This window comes from Carcharhinus amblyrhynchos, chromosome 7, assembly GCF_965287045.1.
Source record: "Carcharhinus amblyrhynchos chromosome 7, sCarAmb.v2.hapA, whole genome shotgun sequence".
Lineage (NCBI taxonomy): Eukaryota > Metazoa > Chordata > Chondrichthyes > Carcharhiniformes > Carcharhinidae > Carcharhinus > Carcharhinus amblyrhynchos.
In genome coordinates, this window is record NC_137330.1 from 65785059 (window position 1) to 65810687 (window position 25629).

The 25629-nt window shown below is 43.6% G+C and overlaps 1 protein-coding gene across 1 annotated transcript in view; it reads right to left on the minus strand.

Annotated features, from left to right (window-relative positions):
- The window catches only part of nkain2 (sodium/potassium transporting ATPase interacting 2), a 428338-nt gene that overhangs the window by 98597 nt on the left and 304112 nt on the right, over positions 1 to 25629 (minus strand). Inside the window, exon 4 of the mRNA XM_080193313.1 lies at positions 2034 to 2234. Coding sequence (XP_080049439.1) covers positions 2034 to 2234 — 201 coding nt within the window. The remainder of the gene's footprint in view (positions 1 to 2033; positions 2235 to 25629) is intronic.

Sequence of the window (25629 nt, forward strand, 5' to 3'; positions counted from 1 at the left end):
CAGTGACCAGTGCTGATTAAACTGCCAGAGAATGCAGTGTCAAGGAAAGGTCACCTAATTCACATGTCTCTGATGGATCACCAGGTGAGTCCCCTACACCTGGTGAACCTGTTTTATACTAAAGATCACAAACAATGACTAAAGTGGCCAGCCCAGGGTTATGATGATGTCCGCATCCATTGCAGGAAACTTCATTCTATACCTGCTTTCTCCTTGGTAGAGGATCACACTATTAAAATAATTTGTCAAATATTTTGACAAGGAAACTCATGATAGACTGGTATGAAACGTGAACACAGTAGAAAGTCTGACAACACCAGGTTTTAGTCCAACCGATTTATTTGATAATAGACTCACAATCTTTCGGGGTTAGTCCCTTCGTCAGGTGAATGGAGAGTTCTGGCCTCAGACAGAGCATATAAAGCACAGACAGTTTAGAGATTACTGATTAGAATGCGAATCCTTACACCTAACCACATGAGGACGGTCTCAACAGGGATCTTGGGTTCATGTCGCACTATCTGTAACCCCCGTGACTTGCCTGGGTTTGCAAAACCTCACTTACTGTACTGTCTGGAGACAATACACATCTCTGTAACCTGTGATCAGTGCTCCTTCCACTCACATTGTCAGTCACTTCAGGTCTTGAACAGCAGGTTAGGTGTAAGGATTCGCATTCTAATCAGTAATCTCTAAACTGTCTGTGCTTTATATGCTCTGTCTGAGGCCAGAACTCTCCATTCACCTGACGAAGGGACTAACCCCGAAAGCTTGTGAGTCTATTATCAAATAAATCGGTTGGACTAAAACCTGGTGTTGTGAGACTTTCTACTGTGTTTACGCCAGTCCAACGCCGGCATACCCACATCATGAAACGTGAAGCCATGCAGGGAGCAGAGGAGAGCTGGCAAGATGGATATAGTGGTGAACGTCTGGAATGCGCTGCCTGGAGAGGTGGTTAGAGCAGGTACAATAGCGGCAATTAGGGGACAACTAGACAAATACATGAATAGGATGGGAGTGGAAGGATGCAGACTCCGTAAGTGCATATGGTTTTAGCTTAGGCAGGCATCATGATCGGCGCAGGCTTGGAGCACCAAAGGGCCTGTTCCTGTGCTATACTTCTCTTTGTTTTTATTACTTGCTTTCTCTTCAAGGTTCCAGACATTGATGCCAGCCTGGATCCAGGTGGTCCCCATTTCTGTTGGGAGGTAGCCTACTCTGACACATAAAATAGACAGGATGCCCACCTCACCATTTTCCCATTCATCCCAAAGCTTACGCCCATAATATTGGAGGGTGGACAGTGCCAAAATCAGCTGCTCTCCTGGCATTTTAATAGGTAATCAAAGATCAATCATCAAGCCAATTGTCCCTGATAATATGCCATTAGCATTCTGAAACGACTGGCACTATCAGTTGCTTAGGCATGGGCAGCCTGATTTTTAAAACAAATTCTTCAAAGTTTGGGAAGGAAAAGTGGAAGGGGCGAGGGGAGAGTGTTCCACCTTTGGAAGTTGTCCTTTATATATTGGAGATTGGCCCCACTAAGTTACAAATTCCTCTTCTTTCCTGCCCACTTTCTGTGTTAAACCCATGACCCACATCCCCTGCACCCTTTCTTATCTGCTGGAGGTCACAGATTGTGTATTTCTATTGGGCCTTCTTCAACTTGCTTGTTGGAGTCCCAGCACTAATGTGCTCTTGGCCCTTGCTGAGGCTGATGGAGCTGCCCAACAGCAGTTCCTAAAGGCGGGGCTTTCTCCCAAGTCGGGGCAGAAGTCCCACACTGACCCTACTTAGTTGACCCACAGCAGCTGGCTGCTGGTCAGGCTGGTGTCACATCCAGTGTGGCTTTGGTCAAAAATCTTCAGAAATACTCTTAAAATGCAGTAAATTGAGCATACATCGTTTAAGGTTTCAGTGAATCTTCTGCAACATTTCCAGTTGATAAGTGGGAGTACATCTACAGGAATTCACTGCCACTTTATAAATTACATGATGTGAACTACTGAAAGGCAATGGGTACTTACTGCAAGGATAACTTGTAGTGAACTATGTGCCACTTCTATATACTGGTATTCTAGCAGGCACCCTCTGATGTAAATGTAGCGATGATCCTCTGGTACCCATTCTGGAGCATCTGTTATAGTTGCCACCGCACACCCTGGTCCATTCTCCATCCACCAAGAACGATGCATAGAAATGTTAAAGGTCATAATCAGGTCAGTATCCTGTGGCAGAAAAAGATGATAGGCTTATAAAGCTATTGAAATGTATTGCATCCTGTGATACAAAATAGCAAACATTGGCTGTTAGTGAATTCTCAGTTGACCATAAGACTATTCAGAAGTGTCACACAGGCTTGAAATGTTAACTCTGTTTCTGTCTCCACAGACTGCCAGACCTGCTGATCTTTTTTCCAGAATTTTCTGTTTTTATTTCAGATTTCCAGCATCTGCAGCTTTTGCTTATATATAAGACAAAACTCTATTGCTTACATTCTTTGGAAAATTTGTTCTAAGAGGACAAATTTTACAATGTTTCATGAAGAAAATGGCAAAATATTGGGAGGTATGCAGATTAGAATGGCTACATTTTTGTTATGTAAATGTAGCAAAGTTTATTTAGTGGTGGTTAAATGGGTTGAAATTCAGATCAGCCATGGTATAACGGAATGGCAAAACAAGCTTGAGGAGCTGAAGGACAAATTAAAGGAAAGGGATGCTGGAACCTGGGAGAAGACCTCTCTGTTTCAGGAGATTCTTTGTTACAGGTCTTATAGGAACTGGCATATAGCCAACAGAGATACACTTGCTCAAATGATGTCTTTCACCCCCATTACTAGTGGCTGTAGTGATCCAGGCTGGGTTCAAGGGCTTGCTTCCCAAACAATTTTTTTTCTGTTCAGTACACTTTTTGTTATCCTAAAATAGCAAATCTAGTATTGGGGCCTTCACTAAGCTCAGAATCTGAACCTGTTTTTAACTGTTGTAAACCCAACTATTCCCATTCTGTTGCAGCTGGTACTATTCCAAAGGTGGTCCAGGAGCTCCACCAGAAATGGCCTCAAATAGTGTGCAAAAAAAACAATACTTCTCAATGTATCCCAATACATATGGTAATAATAAATCAAATCAAACTGTTAATTTAACTCAAGTAGGCCAAAGATTTCCTTGATCCCAAATTTCCTGGTTTCAGATCCTGTCCTAAATGTTGACTCTTCCACCATATCTCTCAGAATTCCATTCTCTTGGGTGAATTTTCCACCTTGTTTGTAGCTTCAATCAAGAGTAGCTTCACACCAAGACTTTTGATCCTTCTTTTACTTTGCTGTGAAAGGAATTAAGTGAAAGGATTTCTGCTACAAATATACTCATCAGTCTGAGACCCAGGCATTAGTGATTAAAAAGTAAATGATACAAAACCACGACAGATGAGCCATGATCTTATTGAATGGCGGGGCAGGCTCGAAGGGCTAGATGGCCGACTCCTGCTCCTATTTCTTATGTTAAAACAAAAATTCCTACATTGCTTTATCTTCTTTGATATGAGCTATGAAGAAAGGTGTAAGATTTTGATAATATACTAATTTTGAGATTTTATATTAATTAAGACTAACATTTTGGAATCTTAGACTAACTGCACTTAAATAGATTTGCCTAAGTTCTTGCCTGCTGAGTGTGAGGTAGTAAACAGGTAAGCACAGACTGCTAGCAGTTTTTTTTTTGCCAAAAGATATATTATTCATAAAATGTCAGTAGGAGAATTGCAAACATTTCAAATGGCCATCATGGAAAGTGCAACAAATTCAAGTTTTCTGATAGATCGTGTTGCACTCTGAAGGAACCGCAGTTGTGAGACATCTTAAGAAAAACTCAAAGCTGTCAGTATTGAGACAACTGACCTATTGATAAGAACTTAGTTGCCTGCTGGTCTGAAGTGTTCAATGTATCCGTTTTTGTATTAAAATCACACTCAAGGCCTCTTAAAATATCTCAGTATGAATCTCTCCCTATAGTGATAAATTAGAATAATTTTCTAGCATATTGATCATTTAAGTATAATCAATAAAGTAAGCCATTTAAAACAATTTATTTGATTATCTTTCCTATTTCACCCCAAGAGACACTACTTGATCGTAGTAGTAATGGCTTTCAGAAAATGCATGGCAAGTCTTCTTGGCCTGAATTAATCGCATGGGAGGATCTTGCTTTCCACCATCTGAAGAGTCAGCAGGGAACGACTCCAAGAGCCCCAAAGCTATTTTGTGCTTGATTGAGTGTTTAAGTGACTGCTGAAAGGACTTCTGCCTCTCACTTTGGAGGAAGTCCTGCCTTGCAGAGCTGCCAGCCAGTCTGAATGGCGAGCAGCTCTCCAATTCCTGCAGCAACAGCACTTCTGTAGACAGAAGAAGAAACGCAAGAGGAATTGGAGCCTTAGTCCAGTTACTGGAGGAACATGTAAGTTTAAAGGATCTCAGAGCAGCGAGGGCATTGAAGGTCTGTGGGAGGGGGGAAAGAGTGTGAAAAGGGGCACAGTCCATGCAGGGAGGGAGCTTCCATGGCCACCAGACCTTAAGAAGGGGTGGTACCTGATTTCTGAAGGAGGTTTCCAATGGATGCACTTCATCCAAGATCTAACCCTGTTGGTTTTTGGACTTCCCCCAAGCAAGTTCAATCCTCCTGCTAGCCTAAGAATTGATGCTGGGTGGAAAACAGCAAATAATTGGCCACTTAAGAACTTCAGTTGGGGCAAGAGTGGTCTTCATGTCCAAAGCCTTTCCTACACCAGTGTAAAATCACTGTGTGGGTACAGTGGGGTGGAAACCCGTGGTGAATCCTATCCTTTCAATTTCATGCTACCCCCACCCACTGGTGGAGGAGCATAAAATTCTAGGCTATGTGCGTGATAACAATTTGAGAAGGCCAACTAGCCATAATGAAGTAACAACATGGTTTATGGGAATGTCATTTATACTTTTAATTCATGTAACATAGCATTGAGAACAAAGAATGAACATGTAACCAGTAACTGAAAACATGACTTGAACCAAGAAGGTGGGGAAGTAAAGCAGGTAGCCTAACTTTTAACCAATTGAAAGAATTAGTACAAACTATAGCTAAATATGGCATGATTTTAAAACATCAGCTCACCTCTTACATTGTGAAATGCTACAACTTAAAAACAAGTAGAGTTGCTTGCCACTCAAAATTTAAGTCCTCAGGCTATTGTTTGCAGGATTGAAGATCTGACTGCAAACTGACACACAAAAGCCGAATATAAACCTCCAATAGAAGACCTCTGCCCACCAGCTGTCTTATCAAAAAATACTACAGCTGTCAAAGACCTTGTCCCCATCTCAGTAACGTCAGGTGCATCTGCTAATCAAGCTCACTATCTCAGGCTAGCTGATCTTTTGATCAGCATAAAGGTGCCAGGCCAGTATATCACCTGATTATCTATATTTCAAATGTAATCATGAATACCAATGCAACAAGATGCTACAGAGTGCGTTTGTGTAATAATGCTCCTTTGAGTAATAAATACCCATATTGTTATTAAACAATAAACAAATTGTCTCCACTTCACACAAAATGCAAAGGGCAGCACTGCTGCCCCACAGTGCCAGGGACCCACGTTAGATTCCTGGCTTGGGTCACTGTCTGTGGTGTCTGCTAATTCTCCCCGCATCTACGTGGGTTTCCTCTGGATGCTTCAGTTTCCTCCCACAGTCCAAAAGACATGCTAGTTAGGTGCGTTGGCCATGCTAAATTCTCCTCAGTGTACCCGAACAGTTGCTAGTGTGTGGTGACTGGTGGATTTTCACAGAAAATTCATTGCTGTGTTAAGGCAAGTCTATTTGTGGCACTAATAAATAAACTTATTTAAAAAAAATCAAACCATGACAGTTCTTCAGCCTGTGTGACACACTTTAAGCCTTTATGTGCATATTCCGAGCTACAAAGATATCCAAACAAATATTGTATATAAATAAACAGTATGACACAGATTTTCATGTCTCTTTTCATGTCAGAATGGAGACAAGGGGAGTTTAAAAAAGGTGGGATCAAATTCTGGGATTCCATTCCCATTCCTAGTGTGTGGGATCTTCATGACACCAGGATAAAGGTGTGGTTAGCAAGCCAAATCTTACCTGCACCATTGAAGGGATGGCTTTTTTTCAGATGCCCTTCTATTTTCATGGTCGGGCCAATTTTGGGATGACATGTGATTCATAGCACTTCAGAGGATTCAGCAACCTTTTGGCAGGTAAGTTTAAAAGGTCTCAACCATGTCCTCTCAAATCCTCCATGCCCCATTCATGCTCTCTTGTACCTTCCATGCTTGCATGTCCCTGCCATATCCCCCCCATATTTTTCACACTTACTCAAACAATATAGACGATGAACAGAACTAATATGCCATATAATAGTGGCAATTCTTTTAAATACTCATGGAAAAAAAATCAAAAATCTCCTTTCAAAAAAACTGCTGCTCTGACAACTTTATGAAAAGTATCAATAAAACACACTCAACTATAGTATCAGTAACAGATTTACCTCTCTTCATACCTTATAATCTTGCTTAAATAAACGTAGAGATATTAAAAACTACATCTAAAGAAGTATAACTTATTATAACCTCAAAGATGTCAATTAAAGCTGACACTCCTCTTCAGCCTGTGTGAACAAACAGACCCCTGGAGACCTGATTCTATTAGTGAGTCTTGGAACTACATATGAACATATGAAATAAGACCAGAAGTAGGCCTTTGGCCCCTTGAGCCTGTTAGTGTTTCGAATTCCACATTCCCATTTATCTCTGATAACTTTTGTTTCCCTTGCCTAACAAGAATCTTTCTTCCTCCACCTTAAAAATATTTAATGACTCTGCCTCCCACTGCTTTCTGTGTTCCAAAGCCATACAACCCTCAAAGGAAAAAGTTCTCCTCATTCCTGTCCAAAAAGGGTGATCCTTAATTTTAAAATAATATCCCCTAGTTCTGGAATCACCCACAAATGAAAACACCCTTTCCAATGTCCACCTTGTCAAGACTGTTTAGGATCTTGTATACTTAAATTAAGTCACTTCTCATTTTTCTGAACTCCAGTGAAAACAAGTCCCGCCTGTCAAACCTTTCTTCATAAGGCAACTCGTTCATTCTGGGTATCAATTTAGCAAACCTCCTCTGAACCGCATTTACATCCTTCCTTAAATAAGGAGGCCAAAATTGCATCTCAAGATTCTGCAACTGTTTTCAGTTCAAGCAATACTCTGCTCTTTTATTCTGTCAAAGTGAACCACAATATTCCAAATTATGCACCATCTACCAGATCACTCAACCTGCCTTTGATGTGGCGCTGATCAAACTCAATCAAGCATTCATAGTGAGGCCCGCGGCTGCAATTCTCCAGTCCCACTGCAGTTGAATGGAGTGTGGTGGTGGGGCATACGACACATAAGAACATAAGAAATAGGAGCAGGAGTAGGCCATCTAGCCCCTCGAGCCTGCCCCGCCATTCAATAAGATCATGGCTGATCTGTCGTGGCTGATTTCCACATTCCCGCCCTCTCCTTAATCCCCTTGCCTATCAAAAACCTATCAACCCACGTCTTAAAAATATTGAGCGAGGCAGCCTCCACCACTTCAACGGGCAGAGAATTCCAAAGATTCACCACCCTTTGAGTGAAGAAGTTTCTCCTCAACTCTGTTCTAAACCGCCCCCCCTTTATCCTGAGGTTGTGCCCTCTAGTCCTACTGTCCTTTCTGAGCGGGAAGAGCCTCTCCACCTCTATCCTATCCATCCCATTCAACATCTTATACGTCTCAATGAGATCTCCCCTCATTCTTCTCAACTCTAACGAGTACAAGCCTAGTTTATTCAGCCTCTCCTCATAGCTCAATCCCCTCAACTCCGGAATCAGCCTAGTAAACCTCCTCTGCACTCCCTCCAAGGCCAAAATATCCTTGCGTAAGTGCGGCGACCAAAACTGCACACAGTACTCCAGCTGCGGCCTCACCAGTGCCCTATACAGCTGCAGCAATTCCTCCCTACTTTTATATTCAATCCCCCTCGCGATGAAGGCCAGCATCCCATTTGCCTTCCTGACCACCTGCTGCACCTGCAAGCTGGGTTTTTGCGACTCATGCACAAGGACCCCGAGGTCCCTCTGCACCGTCGCATGCTGCAGTTTTTCGCCATGTAAGTAATAGTCCTTCCTACCATTATTCCTACCAAAGTGGACAACCTCACATTTGCCAACATTAAATTCCATTTGCCAGTTCCTGGCCCATTCGCCCAGCATATCTAGATCCTTCTGCAGACTCTCCACACCCTCCGCACAATTTGCCGTTCCACCAATCTTGGTGTCATCAGCAAATTTCGACACCATACACTCGGTTCCCTCCTCCAGATCATCTATATAAATAGTAAATAGCTGAGGCCCAAGCACCGACCCCGGGGCACTCCACTAGTCACCAACCGCCAATCCGAATAGCACCCACTGACCCCCACTCTCTGCCTCCTATTTGACAGCCAATCCTCTATCCACGCTAACACCCTACCCCCAACTCCATGCCCCCTGACCTTCTGCAATAACCTCTTGTGAGGCACCTTGTCAAACGCCTTCTGAAAATCAAGAAAGACCACATCCACCGGCTCTCCTCTTTCCACTGCCCTAGACACATCCTCATAGAACTCCAATAAGTTTGTCAGACACGACTTCCCCTTAACGAAACCGTGCTGCGTCTGCTCTACCAAACAATTCTCCTCAAGATGCCTCGCTATTTTCTTCTTGATCACGGATTCTAACATTTTTCCTACAACAGACGTTAAACTAACCGGCCTATAATTCCCCACCTTTTGCCTGCCACCCTTCTTAAACAACGGCGTAACATTAGCCATTTTCCAATCTTCCGGCATTTTCCCGGAATCCAGCGACGTTTGGAAAATAATCACCAAGGCATCCACTATCACCTCCGCCATTTCCTTCAGAACCTTTGGATGCATTCCATCCGGTCCTGGGGACTTGTCCACAATCAGTCCCTCCAGTCTGTCGAGCACCGCCTCTCTAGTAACAATAATGTCATTCAGGCCCTCCACTCCTACCATCTTTCCATCGCTAACACCCGGCAAATTACTCACATCCTCCTCTGTGAAGACCAAAACAAAAAAGTTATTCAGGGCCTCAGCCATTTCCCCATCCCCTACCACTAAGTCCCCCTTCTCATCCTCTAAGGGTCCAACGTTCACCCTAGCCAGCCTCTTCCTTTTTATATATTTATAAAAACTCTTGCTATCCTTTTTTATATTAAGCGCTAGCCCAGCTTCATAGTTTATCCTACCCTTCTTTATCAATTTCTTTGTCATTCTTTGTTGACATTTAAACCTCTCCCAATCCTCTTCTTGTCTACTACTCTTAGCTACTCTAAACGCATCCGCTTTTAATTTAACACTTTCCTTCACCTCCTTCGTTATCCACGGCTGATTACCTCTCCTCCTCAGATCCTTTTTAACCATCGGAATAAATTTCTGCTGAGCACCAAGAAAGATCTCCTTAAAGATCCTCCACTGTTCCTCAGCAGACCTACCTTCCAACGCACTCCCCCAATCAACATTCGCCAATTCCTCTCTCATCCTACCGTACTCCCCTCTGTTCAAACAAAGGACACATGTCCGGGAGCCCACTTTCTCCTCCTCCATCTGCATCAAAAACTCCACCATACAATGATCACTCTTCCCAAGAGGATCCTTCACCACAAGGTCCCTAATTCTACCCGCCTCATTACATAACACCAGATCCAAGATAGCTCGCTCCCTCGTCGGCTCCAACACACACTGTTCGAGGAAACTATCCCGGCAGCATTCCAAGAACTCCTCCTCAAGCCCACCGCGTCCAACATGGGTCAACCAATCAATATGTAGATTGAAATCCCCCATAATTACCGCCGTCCCATTCCTGCACGCCGCATTTATTTGCGCGTTAACAGCCCGCCCTACCTCTAGATCATTACTCAGGGGCCTATAAACGACACCCACCAGCGTCTTCCTTCCTTTGCTGTTCCTAATCTCCACCCACAACAATTCCACGTTCTGCTCTTTGGTTCCTATATCATCCCTTACTACCACCCTGATGCTATCCTTAATCAGCAGAGCTACGCCCCCCCCCTTTTTCCTCCTTCCTAAACACTTGATACCCCTGAACATTCAGCTCCCAGTCCCTGTCACCTTGCAGCCACGTCTCTGTAATGGCCACCAGATCATATCCATTTGTGCTGATGTGCGCCACCAGCTCATCCACTTTATTCCGAATGCTTTGTGCATTCAGACAAAGTGCCTTCATCCCAGCCTTCACCTGTACCCTATTTGCCAGAACGCCACCAACCATACTCACGCCCCCTACTCCTTTTATTATTGGTACATCCTTGGCCTCCCCCCTTACCTGCACCCTCTCCTTTACTTTAGACCCCGTAGTGTCACCGACCCTCGCACCCTTCCCCCCACCTAATTAGTTTAAAGCCCTAACTACAGTCCTATTTACACGATTAGCCAGGACTCTGGTCCCAGCACGGTTCAGACCAACCCCATCCCACCTGAACAGGTCCCGCCTACCCCAATACTGATGCCAATGCCCCATAAATTCAAACCCATTCCTCCTACACCAATCCCTGAGCCACCCATTCACTTCCTTAATCTTATCAACCCTACGCCCGACTGCACTCGGTTCAGGCAGTAGTCCGGAGATAACCACCTTGTCAGTTCTACTTTTTAATTCCATTCCCAGCTTTTCAAACTCCCTCCCCAGATCCTCAGTTCGCATTTTGCCTATGTCGTTAGCACCCACATGTACTACAATGACTGGGTTCTCACCCTCCCACTCCAGGTTCCTCTGCAGCCCAGATGCGACATCCTGGACTCGAGCATCAGGCAGACAACACACCCTTCTGTGCACTTTGTCATTGTGACAAAGGACAGTGTCAATACCCTTAACCACACTATCCCCAATTACTACTACGTTCCTTTTCACCTTCTCTTTGCCTATGACCTATGTCTGCATCACTGTACCGTGTGCAGTTTGCTCACCAAGCTCACCGCCCTCGTTCTCGTCCACACTGGAAGCAAGAACCTCAAACCTGTTATGCAAATTGAGAGGCTGAGGCATTTGGTCCCCACCCTCCTTCCTCCGGTCCCCACCCTCCTTCCTCTCCGCAATCCCCTCCTGTTCCTGACCCTTAGAGTTAACCAGTCTGGGGGGGGGTGGGTGTCTCTTGCCCCCCATTATCAATGGCACCCTCCCTCCCCCTGATGAGCCTCAGTGTCTGTAGCTCAGAGGCCAGCTCATCTACTTTGAGCTGGAGCTCCTCCAGCAACCAGCACTTACTGCAGACATGGTCACGTGGAAGGACCCTGGGGTCCACCAGCTCCCACATCATACAGAAACAGCACATCACATGCCCCTCCATTAATCCCTGTAGTAACACTGGACGCATGTAACGCAAACTTACCTGGCCCTTTTCTCCCTAGCCCTTTGAACCTAAGCCCTAGCAGCTCACTCTGCTTCCCTCTCACTCCGCTGCCCGCTCCGATGCTGCCCGCTGTCTACACCAGGCCTCCTTTTAAACCTGGCGCTGTTTAAAAGCCTGCTTACCCACAAATCCCTGCTCTCCACTCCCTTTGAATTCTTAAAGCGGTAAATACAAAAAGCCCGCGAAAATGCTTTTAAATAATTTAAACAGTTCTACAAGGTAAGTTCTAACTACACACTAAAAAGCCCACGAAAATGCTTTAAACTTATTTAAACAGGTTTTAAAGAGGTAATTTCTGAGGATTCCAGCTATAGGTGGGAGGAGTGAGGGGTTAGAGGGCTTAACAGCCTTTAAAACCCAGAACCTAACTCTCAGAACCGAGCTCAGCTTTTAGCCAGCCTGCCTCAGCACTTGCATGTCTCCATGGCTACCCTGAAACTGCCGCCAGAGGTGACTGGCACCTGCCTCCCTGACATGAAAGTATGGCAGTGGGGGCCTTTTTAAAGGAGATGGGTTTGCTAGGTTGGGGGATTTCCTGACATGACCTACTCAGCTTCTTGATGGAAATCCAGCCCTACATTTTTATTAATATTTGCTTCTCAGTAAGGATGATACTGTTGTAGTAAAAACAAAGTTCCATTCAGTCCTTTAAAATGAGAGTCTTATTTTGAAGTGACCACATTAAATTCAATAGCCAAAAGTAACTAACTGAATAGGATTTTCTGCTTTATTGTCCTGGACATGCACCTGAAAGCTTACCTGAATGTTAATGTTAATATGACCATGGGGATTTGGGATTCAACCGTGAGATGGATCTGAAGTATGAGAGTGAAAATAACCTAGAGCACTCAGCTAAGCAATGGCACAGAAAACGTATCCATTACTCTCAATATCAAAACAAAAAAAACAGTCCATTGCAATGTGATACTTTATCTCACTTCAGGGCATCATTTTATTTAAGAGAATCAAACCAAAACGCACTTGTTTTTATGAAAGGATATTTTATTTCAATTAGATTATCCATAGAAGAATCCATAGAATCCCTGAAGTGCCAAAGAGGCCATTTGACCCATCAAATCTGCACCAATTCTCCGAAAGAGTATTGTACCCAGGCCTTCTCCCTGCCCTGTCCCTGTAACCCCCACACATTTATTCAGTTAATCCATCTAACCTACACATCTTTGGACATTGGAAAGAAACTGGAGCACCCAGGGGGAAGCTCATGCAGACACAGGAAGAATGTGCAAACACCACACAGTCATCGAAGGCTGGAAGCAAACCTGGGTCCATGGCCCATGACGCAACAATGCTAACTACTGTGCCACCACGTCACCCCTTTATTTAATAGGAGATCTTGTGGTGCAGTGGGTAGCATCCTTGCCCCTGAGCGAGAAGGTCCTATTTTGAGTCCACCTCAGGAGGCGATGGCCTAGTGGTATTATCACGAGACTATTAATCCAGAAACTCAGCTAATGTTCTGGGGACCCAGTTCGAATCCTGCCACCAATTGAATTTGAATTCAATAAAAAATATCTGGAGTTAAGAGTCTATTGATGACCATGACCAATTGTCGGAAAAACCCATCTGGTTCACTAATGTCCTTCAGGGAAGGAACTCTGGAGTCACATGTAAGCCAGACCAGGTAAGAACAGCAGAGTCACAGCAACGTGGTTGACCCTCAACTGCCCTCTGAAATGGCCAAGCAAGCCACTCAGTTGTATTAATTGTGACAAAGTCTCAACAAAGAAATGAAACTACATGGGACACCTGTCAACCCCGCAAAGTCCTCCTTATTAACATTGGGGGCGAGTGCCAAAATTGGGACAGTTGTCTCGCAGACTTAGTCATTCTCACAGAATCATATCTTACAGACACCACCATTACCATCCCTAGGTATGTTCTGTCCCATCGGCAGGATGGACACAGCAGAGGTGGCAGTACAGTGGTGTACATTCGGGAGAGAGTTGCCCTGGGAGTCCTTAATATCATCATTGGACCCCATGAAGTCTCATGGCAACAGGTTAAACATGGGCAAGAAAACCTCTTACTCGTTACCACGTACCCTCCTTCTTCGGCTGATGAATCAGTATTCCCCTATGTTGAACAACACTTGGGAGCAAGCACCAAAGGTGGCAAGGGCACAAAATATACTCTGAGAAGGGGATTTCTGTGTCCACCACCAAGATTGGCTCAGCAGCAGCATTACTGATCGAGCTGATTGGGTCCTAAAGGATATAACTGCTAGACTGGGTCTGCAGCAGGTGAAGGAATCAACAAGAGATAAATCATACTTGACCTCACCCTTAACAATTTGCAGGCTGCAGATGCATTTGTCCGTGACAGTATTGGTAAGAGTGACCAGTAAATAGTCCTTGTGGAGACGAAGTCCCACCTTCACATTGAGAATAACCTCTATTGTGTTGTGTGGCACTATCACTATCCTAAAAGGGACAGATTTTGAACAGACCTAGTAACGCAAGACTGGACATCTATGAGTCGCAGTACGCTATCAGCACTCCAGCACATTCTGCAACCTCATGTCCCAGCAATCCCCCACTCAACCATTACCATCAAGCCAAGAATTCGACCTTGGTTCTATGGAGAGTGCAGGAGGGCATGCCAAGAGCAGCATCAGACATACCTAAAAATCAGTGTCAACCTGGTGAAGCTACCAAACAGGACTACTTGCATGCCAGACTGCAAAAACAGCAAGTAATAGACAAAGTAAGTGATCCCACAATAAACAGCTCAGATCTAAGCTCTGTAGTCCTGCCACATCCAATCATGAATGGTGGTGGACAATTAAACAACTCAATGGAGGAGGAAGCTCCACAAATGTCCCCATTCTCAAATGATGGAGGAGCCCAGCACATCAATGCAAAAGATAAGGCTGAAGCATTTGCAGCAACCTTCAGCCGGAAGTGCTGACTGGATGATCCATCTCGTCCTCCTCCAGTGATCCCCAGCATTTCAGATGCCAGTCTCCAGCCAATTCCATTCACTCCATGTGATATCAAGAAACGGCTGGAGGCACTGAATACTGCAAAGGCAATGGGTTCTGATTACATTCTGACAATGGTACTGAAGATTTGTGCTCCAGAATTTGCCACACCCCTAGTCAAGTTCTTCCATTACAGTTACAACACTGACATCTACCCGACAATGTGGAAAATTGCCCAGGTATGTCCTGTACACAAAAAGCAGGACAAATCCAACCTGGCCAATTCAGTCTACTCGCGAACATCAGTAAAGTGATGGAAGGTGTCATCAGCAATGCTATCAAGCAGCACCTCCTCAGTAATAACTTGCTCAGTGATGCCCAGTTTGGGTTTTGCCAGGGTCATTCAGCTGCTGACCACATTACAGCCTTGGTTCAAACATGGACAAAAGAGCTGAATTCCAGAATTAAGGCATCAAGGAGCCCCACCAAACTGAAATCAATGGTATTAGGGGGTAAACTCTCTGCTGGTTGGAATCATACCTTGTACATAGGAAGATAGAACATAGAATAGTACAGCATAGTACAGGCCCTTCGGCCCTCGATGTTGTGCCGAGCTTTGTCTGAAACCAAGATCAAGCTATCCCACTCCCTATCATTCTGGTGTGCTCCATGTGCCTGTCCAATAACTGCTTGAAAGTTCCTAAAGTGTCCAACTCCACTATCACAGCAGGCAGTGTATTCCACACCCCAACCACTCTGAGTAAAGAACTTACCTCGGACATCCGTCCTATATTTCCTTATAGTTATGCCCCCTAGTAACAGCTACATCCACCCGAGGAAATAGTCTCTGAATGTCCACTCTATCTACCCCCCTCATCACCTTATAAACCTCTATTAAGTTGCCTCTCATCCTCCTCTGCTCTAAAGGGAAAAGCACTAGCTCCATCAACCCTATCTCATTAGACTACCCTCCAAACCAGGCAGCATCCTGGTAAAATAGGAGGCAGAGAGTGGGGGTCAATGGGTGCTATTCGGATTGGCGGTTGGTGACTAGTGGGGTGCCCCAGGGGTCGGTGCTGGGGCCTCAGCTATTTACCATTTATATAGATGATCTGGAGGAGGGAACCGAGTGTAGGGTGTCGAAATTTGCTGATGACACCAAGATTGGGGGAAAGGCAAATTGTGCGGAGGGTGTGGAGAGTCTGCAGAAGGATCTAGATAGGCTGGGTGAATGGGCCAGGAAATGGCAAATGGAATTTAATGTTGGCAAGTGTGAGGTGGTCCACTTTGGTAGGAAGAATGGTAGGAAGGACTATTACTTACGTGGCGAAAAACTGCAGCAGGCGACGGTGCAGAGGGACCTCGGGGTCCTTGTGCATGAGTCGCAAAAACCCAGCCTGCAGGTGCAGCAGGTGGTCAGGAAGGCGAATGGGATGCTGGCCTTCATAGCGAGGGGGATTGAATATAAAAGTAGGGAGGTCTTGCTGCAGCTGTATAGGGCATTGGTGAGGCCGCAGCTGGAGTACTGTGTGCAGTTTTGGGCGCCGCACCTGCGCAAGGATATTTTGGCCTTGGAGGGAGTGCAGAGGAGGTTTACTAGGCTGATACCGGAGTTGAGGGGGTTGAGCTATGAGGAGAGGCTGAATAAACTAGGCTTGTACTCGTTAGAGTTTAGAAGAATGAGGGGAGATCTCATTGAGACGTATAAGATGATGAATGGGATGGATAGGATAGAGGTGGAAAGACTCTTCCCGCTCAAAAAAGACAGTAGGACTAGGGGGCACAGCCTCAAGATAAAGGGGGGGCAGTTCAGAACGGAGTTGAGGAGGAACTTCTTCACTCAAAGGGTGGTGAATCTCTGGAATTCTCTGCCCGTTGAAGTGGTGGAGGCTGCCTCGCTAAATATTTTTAAGAAGCGGGTTGATGGGTTTTTGATAAGAGAGGGGATTAAGGGTTATGGGGAGAGGGCGGGAAAGTGGAACTGAGCCACGACAGATCAGCCATGATCTTATTGAATGGCGGGGCAGGCTCGAAGGGCCAGATGGCCTACTCCTGCTCCTATTTCTTATGTTCTTATGTTCTTATGTTCTTAAATCTCCTCTGCACTCTCTGCAATGCTTCCACATCCTTCTTATAGTGAGGTGACCAGAACTGCACACAGTATTCCAAATATGGTCTCACCAAGGTCCTGTACAGTTGTAGCATAACCCCATGCCTTAAACTCTAACCCCCTGTTAATAAATGCTAACACACTACAGGCCTTCTTCACGGCTCCATCCACTTGAGTGGCAACCTTCAGAAATCGGTAGTTGTGAACCCCAAGATCTCTCTGTTCCTCCACATTTCTCAGAATGCTGCTGTTGACCCTGTAATCCGCATTCAAATTTGTCCTACCAAAATGAATCAACTCGCACTTATCAGGGTTAAACTCCATCTGCCATTTTTCAGCCCAGCTCTGCGTCATATCAATGTCTCTTTGCAGCCTATAACAACCCTCCACCTCATCCATTACTCCACCAATTTTGGTGTCAGCAAATTTACTGACCTACCCTTCAGCCCTCTCCTCCAAGTCATTGATAAAAATCACAAATAGCAAAGGACCCAGCACTGATCCCTGTGGTACACCGCTGCTAACTGGTTTTTAGTCTGAAAATTTTCCATCCACCACCCTCTGTCTTCTATGAGATAGCCAGTTACTTATCCAATCAACTGAATTTCCCTCTATCCCATACCTCCTTATTTTCTTCATGAACTGACCATGGGGAACCTTATCAAACGCCTTACTAAAATCCATGTATACAACATGGTTGTGATAGCGGAGGGTCAATTATCTCAGCTCCAGGACATCTCTGCAGGAGTCCTTTAGGGTAGTGTCCTCGGCCCAATCACCTTCAGCTGTTTCATTAATGACCTTCCCTCCATCATAAGGTGAGAAGTGGGGATGTTCGCTGATGATTGCACAATATTCAGCACCATTTGTGACTCCTCAGATACTGAAACAATCCATGTTCAAATGCAGTAAGATCTGGACAATATCCAGGCTTGGGCTGACAAGTGGCAAGTAACAACTGTGCCACACAAATGCCTAGCAATGACTATCACCAATAAGAGACAAAAGAGAAAAAGTTGGAAAATCTCAGCAGGTCTGGCAGCATCTGTCAGGAGAGAAAAGAGCTGACACTGAGTCCAGATGACCCGTTGTCAAAGCTAAAAGGCACAGAATGTGGGAGATATTTATATTGCAGGGTGAGGGAATGAAAGATGGGGAAAGGCTGCTAATGGCAGTACATAGAGAGAATGGAAGGTATAAAGGGCTATTGGCAGAGAAGCTGAAATCAGAGGTAAGCTGTGGCAGATGAAGATGTGGGAGGGAGAGGGGAACAAGTGTTAGAGAGATAAAATTTAGAAAAAGGGGAAAAAGGGAAAGCAAAGGGGGGGAAAGGTAAGGAAAGGGGGGATAAAGTAGGGGGGGAAGAGTGGGGTGGGAGAAAAAAAAATGAAGGAAGACAATAAAGTAATAAAAGGTAGAGAACAGTAAAAAAAAATGAAAACTAATGGATTGGAGATGGGTAGAGCCAATCATCCGAAGTTGTTGAATTCTATGTTGAGACCAGCAGGCTGTAATGTGCCTAGCCGGAAGATGAGATGCTGTTCCTCCAGTTTGTGTTGAGCTTCACTGGAATATTGCAGCAAGCAAAGGACAGACATGTGGGCATGGGAGCAGGATCGTGTGTTAAAATGGCAAGCAATGGGAAGATCAGAGTCCTGATTGTGTACAGACCGGAGGTGCTCAGCAAAGCGATCACCCAGTCTACACTTGGTCTGTCCGATATAGAGGAGACCACATCGGGAATAGCGAATGTAATATACCAAATTGAAAGAGGAGCAAGTGATACGCTGCTTAACCTGGAATGAGTGTTTTGGACCTTGGATGGCAAGCATGAAAGAAGTAAAGGGGCAGGTGTTACACCTTCTGCGATTGCATGAGAAGGTGCCATGAGTGACAGGAGAGGTGTTGGGTAGGGTGGAAGAGTGGACTAGGTTATCCCGGCGGGAACGGTCTCTGTGGAATGCTGACAGAGGGAGTGAAAGGAAGATGTGTTTGGTGGTGGCATCATGCTGGAGTTGGCAAAAATGGTGGAGGATTATGCTTTTAACCAATAAAAGACACTCTAACCACTGCCTTTTGACATTCAATGTTGTTACCATCATTGAATTCCCCCCACTCTCAACATCCTTAGGGTTACTATTGACCAGAAACCCAACTGGATTTGCCACATAAACACAGTGGCTAACACAGCAGTCAGAGGCTAGGAATACTGCGGCGAGTAACTCACCTCCTGCCTCCCCAAAGCCTATCCACCATCTACAAGGCACAAGTCAGGAGTGTGACGGAATACTTGCCACTTGCCTGGATGGTTGCAACTCCAGCAACACTCAAGAGGCTAACATTATCAAGGATGAAGCAGCCCACTTGATTGGCACCACATCTACAAACATCCATTCCCCCCACCATCAACACTCAGTGGCAGCAGTTAATGCTGTATACTATCTATAAGATGCACTGAAGCAGCTCACCAAAGATCATTAGACAGCACCTTCCAAATCCACGACTACTTCCATCTAGAAGGACAAGGGCAGCAGATACATGGAAACACCTCCACCTGCAAGTTCCCCTCCAAGCCACTCACCATCCTGACTTGGAAATATATTGCTGTCCCTTTGCCGGGTCAGAATCCTGGAATTCCCTCCTAACAGCATTGTGGGTCAACCCAAAGCACATGGATTGCAGCAATTCAAGAAGATCGCTCACCATCACCTTCTCAAGGGAAACTTGGGAGAGGCAATAAACGTTGGCCAGCCATGACGCCCATGTCCCACAAAAAAAAGTTGTGAGCCCGATTATTCATCCTTGCCCAATCTTATCGGCTTGTCATGTGATCGACCAGCATGGCAAGCCAATAAGACTGTTCCCTTAGACTTTCATTCAAAGATGTATTTACCACAACATATGATACACTTCAAATGTTCTGTTTAAGTACAAGACTAAAATATTGATCGATGGAATAAGTCACTTGGCTCAACCACCTAGCCAAGGAAACTTAACATACCCGGTTAACTAAACTTAGGTTCTATAAGCAGTTAATTATCATCAAATCTAAAAGACTGATAAGCATTTTCCAATAGATACTCATTCTTCCAACAATTCGAGTAGCTATTCCATAAAAGTTTATTAAAATTCATATTTATTTGGCCAAATATATTTTCTACCAAAGAAAATCAATAGTGGAAAGTGCCTAATATATTGCAGATTACAGATCTACTATAATTCATGAAAAAATGTGATCAAATGGTTTTGATACAATTAAAATAACTTATAATGACTTAGATGTTAGCAGCCATACCACAAAATGAACATGTGATTGGAAACTGAGGAACTTAATGCTTAAGTGAGATCAGGATGATTCAATGAAGTTGAAAAGAGTCATTAATATACTATCTTTATGTTTAAGGCAATTACTTGCAGATATTTGATGACCAAAAGACATGTGAAATAGAAAATTATCCTTGATCTGGAAAGCAACATTAAGGGTTATTATAGTTTGTCCTATAATATTCATCAAGTGCTTTTCAAAAGAAGAATGCAATTCAATTTTTTTGACAGAATGGTAAAATGAAGCTTTCAAAAAGTCAGGGCAGACTGAAGTGGGTAGGTAAGCAATCAAAGTAACATTAAGTGTGGTGAAGCCTAAAGGCTATAATTTCTATGCTTGCAACAAAACTTCAGTCATGCTTACATAAAAAAAAGTATTCACATCTATCTTACTACATACCAATAACCGAAGGATGCAAAGTACATTACAAGGCATTTGGATAAAGATTCAAAGAAGCAATAAGGAAAAGAATTGGAGAAGGGGTTGCAGTTTTGAGACATTCCAACAATTTCTAGAATTAGTTGCAGTGTTTTGTTAATTCATAATTACCATATTAAAAACAAGGGAAAAATGAATTCCAAAAACAAAGATATATTTTGCAAAATATTGGAGATTTTGCAGGTATGGAAATTTTGAATTTAAATTAAAAACTGCTGCTGAAAATACTCATCATATGAGCTGGATTTTCAAAAGCCCATGAAGTAAGGTTACACAGGCACATATTGAAAATCATAACCTTTAAAAGCATCACCGGTTCCTTGACTCCTCCAGAACACGGCACGATTTTCAAAAGGGAAACGGGAAGGGAAAACCAGCATGCCTCCAACTGACAGATTGTTTATGAGCTCCACAATCAATCTTTAAAACAGAAGTTTGACATTTTAAATCTGGAGGTAAATGGAGGGTCCAGATGGGATATCTTTTGTGTAGGGTCCAGTTGGGAAAAGCCAGCAGTGCAGCTGATGGGCTGCATATTGCTTTTCTTGCTTGAATTGACACTTAGTTAAAAAACAGAAAATTTTGCCCACTATCTCCTTAAATGTAACTAAGACCAATTATAGATAGTTGCTTAATTAAATATTAACACCCAACAGCAATCCTCTCTGCCCTACACCTTATTAGCCACCCCCCCTCCACCTCATTAGATGAGCTTCCAATCCTTTCAACAATGACTGACAACTTGTCCATATTTTGTAAATGAAGATGACATTATGTGGAAAGTAGCAATGTCAATGGGTGGACAAGGAATACAAACAAATAATGCAACCAAGGCCTGATGGGATTTTGTAGCTTTAAAGGAAAATTGTTGCAGGTTTTGTTGTCAGTATTTTAAGTGATCACTTTACCCTCCAAGAAACCAGATCAAATCAGAGTTCTCTTAAACAGCTGTTTAATTACAAGCTATAGCTAGGTCCCTGAAAGTTACAGCTCACATTCTGCAGCTGGCCAGAATGCAGTATTCGGAGGTACATAAGCAATTATAGTTTTCAAATTTGATTACAGGTAATTAGCATATACAATCATAATCACTTTACACTCTTATAAGAAGACATTTATTTTCATAGCAGCTTGTATGATTTTTAAACTCACGTGATTAGGAACTCTTTCAGACTTGATCTGAAAATTTATGGCATTGTATAAGCATCCAGTAATTCCAAATCAGGTACAGCACAGCTCCATAAAACTAGAAATGTTAATGTTCAGATATTTAATGTGTCTGTATCAAATTCCTCTGCTATTTTAAGTGTCATTAATCTAATTAAAACATATGAACTGTTGCTTTTGTTAAAATTGAGGAGAAAAGAATTTTAGACAAATCATTAAACTTTTGTGCAAGAAGATATTCAGCAATTTTCAAGCAATACAGAGGGCAGTTCTGTCTATTCAGCCTAAACTTCTGAGAATTATCACAGTGGTATATTTCCATTTCCATAACAGCTATTCTTACCACCTCTTTTCAGTGGAGGTGCCTATTTAGTATCAAATTGCAGGTGGTTTTCTGCTTCAGCCTGCAACGGACTGGAAATTGATTTCTGATTGTTTCAAACCCATTTCATTCAATTTTCACACATAACCCAGATTGAATTTGAACTGAAGTCCAGGGGCAAAAGGACTGTTTATTAACCCATTGCATGATTCAGTTACTCCAACAAAGAATCATTTTCAGCCCTTATGTTCTGATGTAAAAGAGAGCTTCTAAATGTGTCCAGTGATTCAATCCAAACCAAAGTTTTCAGCCAAATGAATTAAATTGTTCCGTGCAATATTAGCATATAAATGCATTAAATGTAACTTTGATTAAGTGTCAATTAAGTTGGATCGCCATTTCGTTCATAGTTCCTTACCTGGAAATTCAGCCACTCCTATCTTGCCCAACCTTCTGACTCAGGCCAAGAGAGATCTGTGTAGTTGGTAGGTTCCCACAACTTTATGTCCAGGGCTGCAGCATCAGACGTAAGGAGGACAAGCCTCCCTTTCTATGGCACTTGCTGCCATAAAACAGCAAAGTTTATAAGTTCAATCACAAAGAAGCCAGGGAGAAGGTGAGTTTATCAGGTTAGAGGGCAGGAGTGCCAAGGGATTGAATCCCAGACTTGAGCTTGCTGTAGAAGATTCATTTTGGTAAGCAAGTGTCAAGTATTCTGATGGTATAATCAGACCAACTCAATGTAGATGCTTGGCAGCACAGGTGAACACCATCGTGCCCAGTATTGTGTCCAGCCACCTGATCTTTTGAAGTCTCTGAAGGCAGCTCAAGTAGATGTGGTTGAGCTTCTTGACATGTTGCCAATGCACAGTTCAAGTCTCACTTGTATAGAGCAGAGTGGACTATAGGCAATTGACAATTGCTCTATAGGCTTTCAGCTTGATAGGCATATAGCTTCTCTTTATTCCAAGACTGATGTTTTAAATCTGCTGAAGACTACACTTGCTTTGGCAATTCTTGGACTTAATATTGAGCTATTTTGGAACAGGCTGGTCCAGTACTTCAGTTTTCTGCATGCTGATTGTAAGGCTGAAATCGTTGCATGCGTTAGAGAACAGATCCGCACTACATCACTGTGCTAGTGTATAGTAATTGGCAAATAGGATATAGCAAAGTATGTCCTTGGACACTTTGGTTTTTGCCTGGCGTTACCTCAGATTGAGCAGCTTCTCATCCATGCAGGATCTGATTTTGAACCTGATAAGTAATCAGGTTCGTGCCCGATTTCTCACCTCTCACGCTCTTACCGGCACTGAATATCCAGTGCAAATGGCTGGTAAGATGGCCCATTTCCGGCGTGAGGCCAAATAATTCCCTTAAATTATATTTAAAACTGTTTTTCATTGATTAGAGTCTGGGACATAATCGTCTGGGCTCACTTGCCTCTGTGGCCTCACCAGGAGAGGTTCTCTCTGGCGAGAATCAAAGCTGGTTGTGATAGCCTTGCCAGTTGAACCAGAGGCCATTAAGGGCCCCCAAGAGGTTGGAGGAAAGAGGACTGCCCTTTGGGCAGTGCAGCCTGGCACTACCAACATGGCACTGCCCACCAGACACCCTGGCACTGTCCACTGGGCATCCTGGTACTGCTCACCAGGCACTGGACAGTATTAAGGGAGAGGAGCTGAAGGGGCAGGGCCTCTTGGGGGTGGGGCCAGACCTGGTTGGATGGGGGCTGCTATGCACTCTGCATTAGGGATTATGGTGGGGGGAGGAAAGGGGGCACCCACTGCCACTCTGCATTAGGGATCGTTGGGGGAAGAGAGGGGGACAATCGGGGCAGGCCATGGGGGTGGGGTGTAAGTGGGAAACTTAATAGATTAGTGAGATTTTTAAACCTTTAGACATTAAGGTACTGACAGAACTGCCAACATTGGGTTAAAATCTTAAAAGCTAACAAGAAAATAGTTTACACACATGTCAATGCAGTAAGAGATTTAAACAAGTAATTACGATTTTGAAACACATATTCTGATATTTTGAATGTATTAATGTATTGTTTATGATATATTGTTCATTTTTTAGCCAACAGCCATTTTCTGCAAAGCACCATGGTTAAAAGGCATATTCCAAGAAAATATTTAGACCTTAGGGATATGCAAGATTTATCAGTAAAGTTTCGGACAGAAGGAACATCTCGGACACTTAATCACATTTTGTGAATAGAGTTTATTTATTCACTATCCAGACAAGATGAATGCATGTCCGGTTGTGGAATCACGTGTTAACCTGGTTTGGCAGTGATCTTTAAGGGAACCCATAACAGCGTTCATTTCAACTTTAGCTGGCAGCATGGGAAGTGGGGTCAGCCAAGAAAGGAGTTAGTTTCTGAATCCTATGGACTAATAAAATGCCATTATGCCAGAGAGTAAGATGCAGTTGGCTAAGATACATGAGGACTTTTTTTGTCTAAGCACATAAGGTAGCAGATTTGAACTCACCCAAAAAATGGATCAGAAACTCTCTTGTTTTCATGCCATCCTGAACTTAGAATTCTTTTGGTAAAATCACCCCCAAAGAACTACAGAATCATAGAATCCCAACAGTAAAGAATGGGGCCATTCGGCCCATCAAGTCCATACCACCCACTATCCCACACAGGGCCTATCTCGTAACCCCACACATTTGCCCTGCTAATCCCCCTGACATAAGGGTCAATTTTAGCACGGCTAATCAACCTAACCCACACTTCTTTGGAATGTGGGAGGGAACTTGAGCAGCCGGAGGAAACCCATGCAGACACTGGGAGAAAGTGAAAATTCCAGATGGATAATGATCAAAGCCGGAATTGAACCTAGTCCCTGGTGCTGCGAGGCAGCAGTACTAACTAGTGTGCCACCATGCCTCTGGTTCTGTAAACTTATTGGTGATGTATTGACCTCCAGCCTTGTGTACTTCAGCTGGAATAGCATCTTATACGAAATAACTGAACGTAACTTGCTGAGGGAGGATTGATGCATATGCCAGCTGTTATTGATGAATTAGATATGTAATAAAATCTAAGCCCTTGGGAAAATCAGTTATGTCATGCCCCGTGAGTAGCAGAATTTTGTTCCGCTATGAAGGAATTATGTATACTGTAGGATCATTTTAATAAAGATAAATTATTGTGATGTGAGCAATGTGTCAGGTTATTTTGATGTCTTGTCTCTTCCAAAATATATTGATGCATTTCTGCATAAGCTTTAGAGCCAGAGAAAGGATGCTATGTAGCACAGTCTATGCACAATGCAGAGACTGACAAGCCTGAAGTTGGTCTAATGTAATTAGGGATATGTCAGACAAACCCAATAAATTGTTGTGCAGTGAAAATTGCTTTATGGCAAAATCTAACATGTTTGACTAAATGACTCAGAGAAGAACACACTTGTTAAGTAAATTATTGTCTTTCATCAATTTCTGTTTTTAAAACTTTTAAACAAATTTATGCCTATGCAAATAGGATGGCGTGATGACACAGTGGTTAGCACTGCTGTCTCACAGCTCCAGGGACGTGGGTTCAATTTCAGCCTCGGGTAACCAAAAGAGAAAATGCTGGAAAATCTCAGCAGGTCTGGCAGCATCTGTAAGGAGAGAAAAGAGCTGATGTTTCGAGTCAGTCCAAATAACCCTTTGTTGAAGCTTTGACAAAGGATCACCTGGACTCAAAATGTCAGCTCTTTTCTCTCCTTACAGATGCTGCCAGACCTGCTGAGGTTTTCCAGCATTTTCTCTTTTGGTTTCAGATTCCAGCATCCTC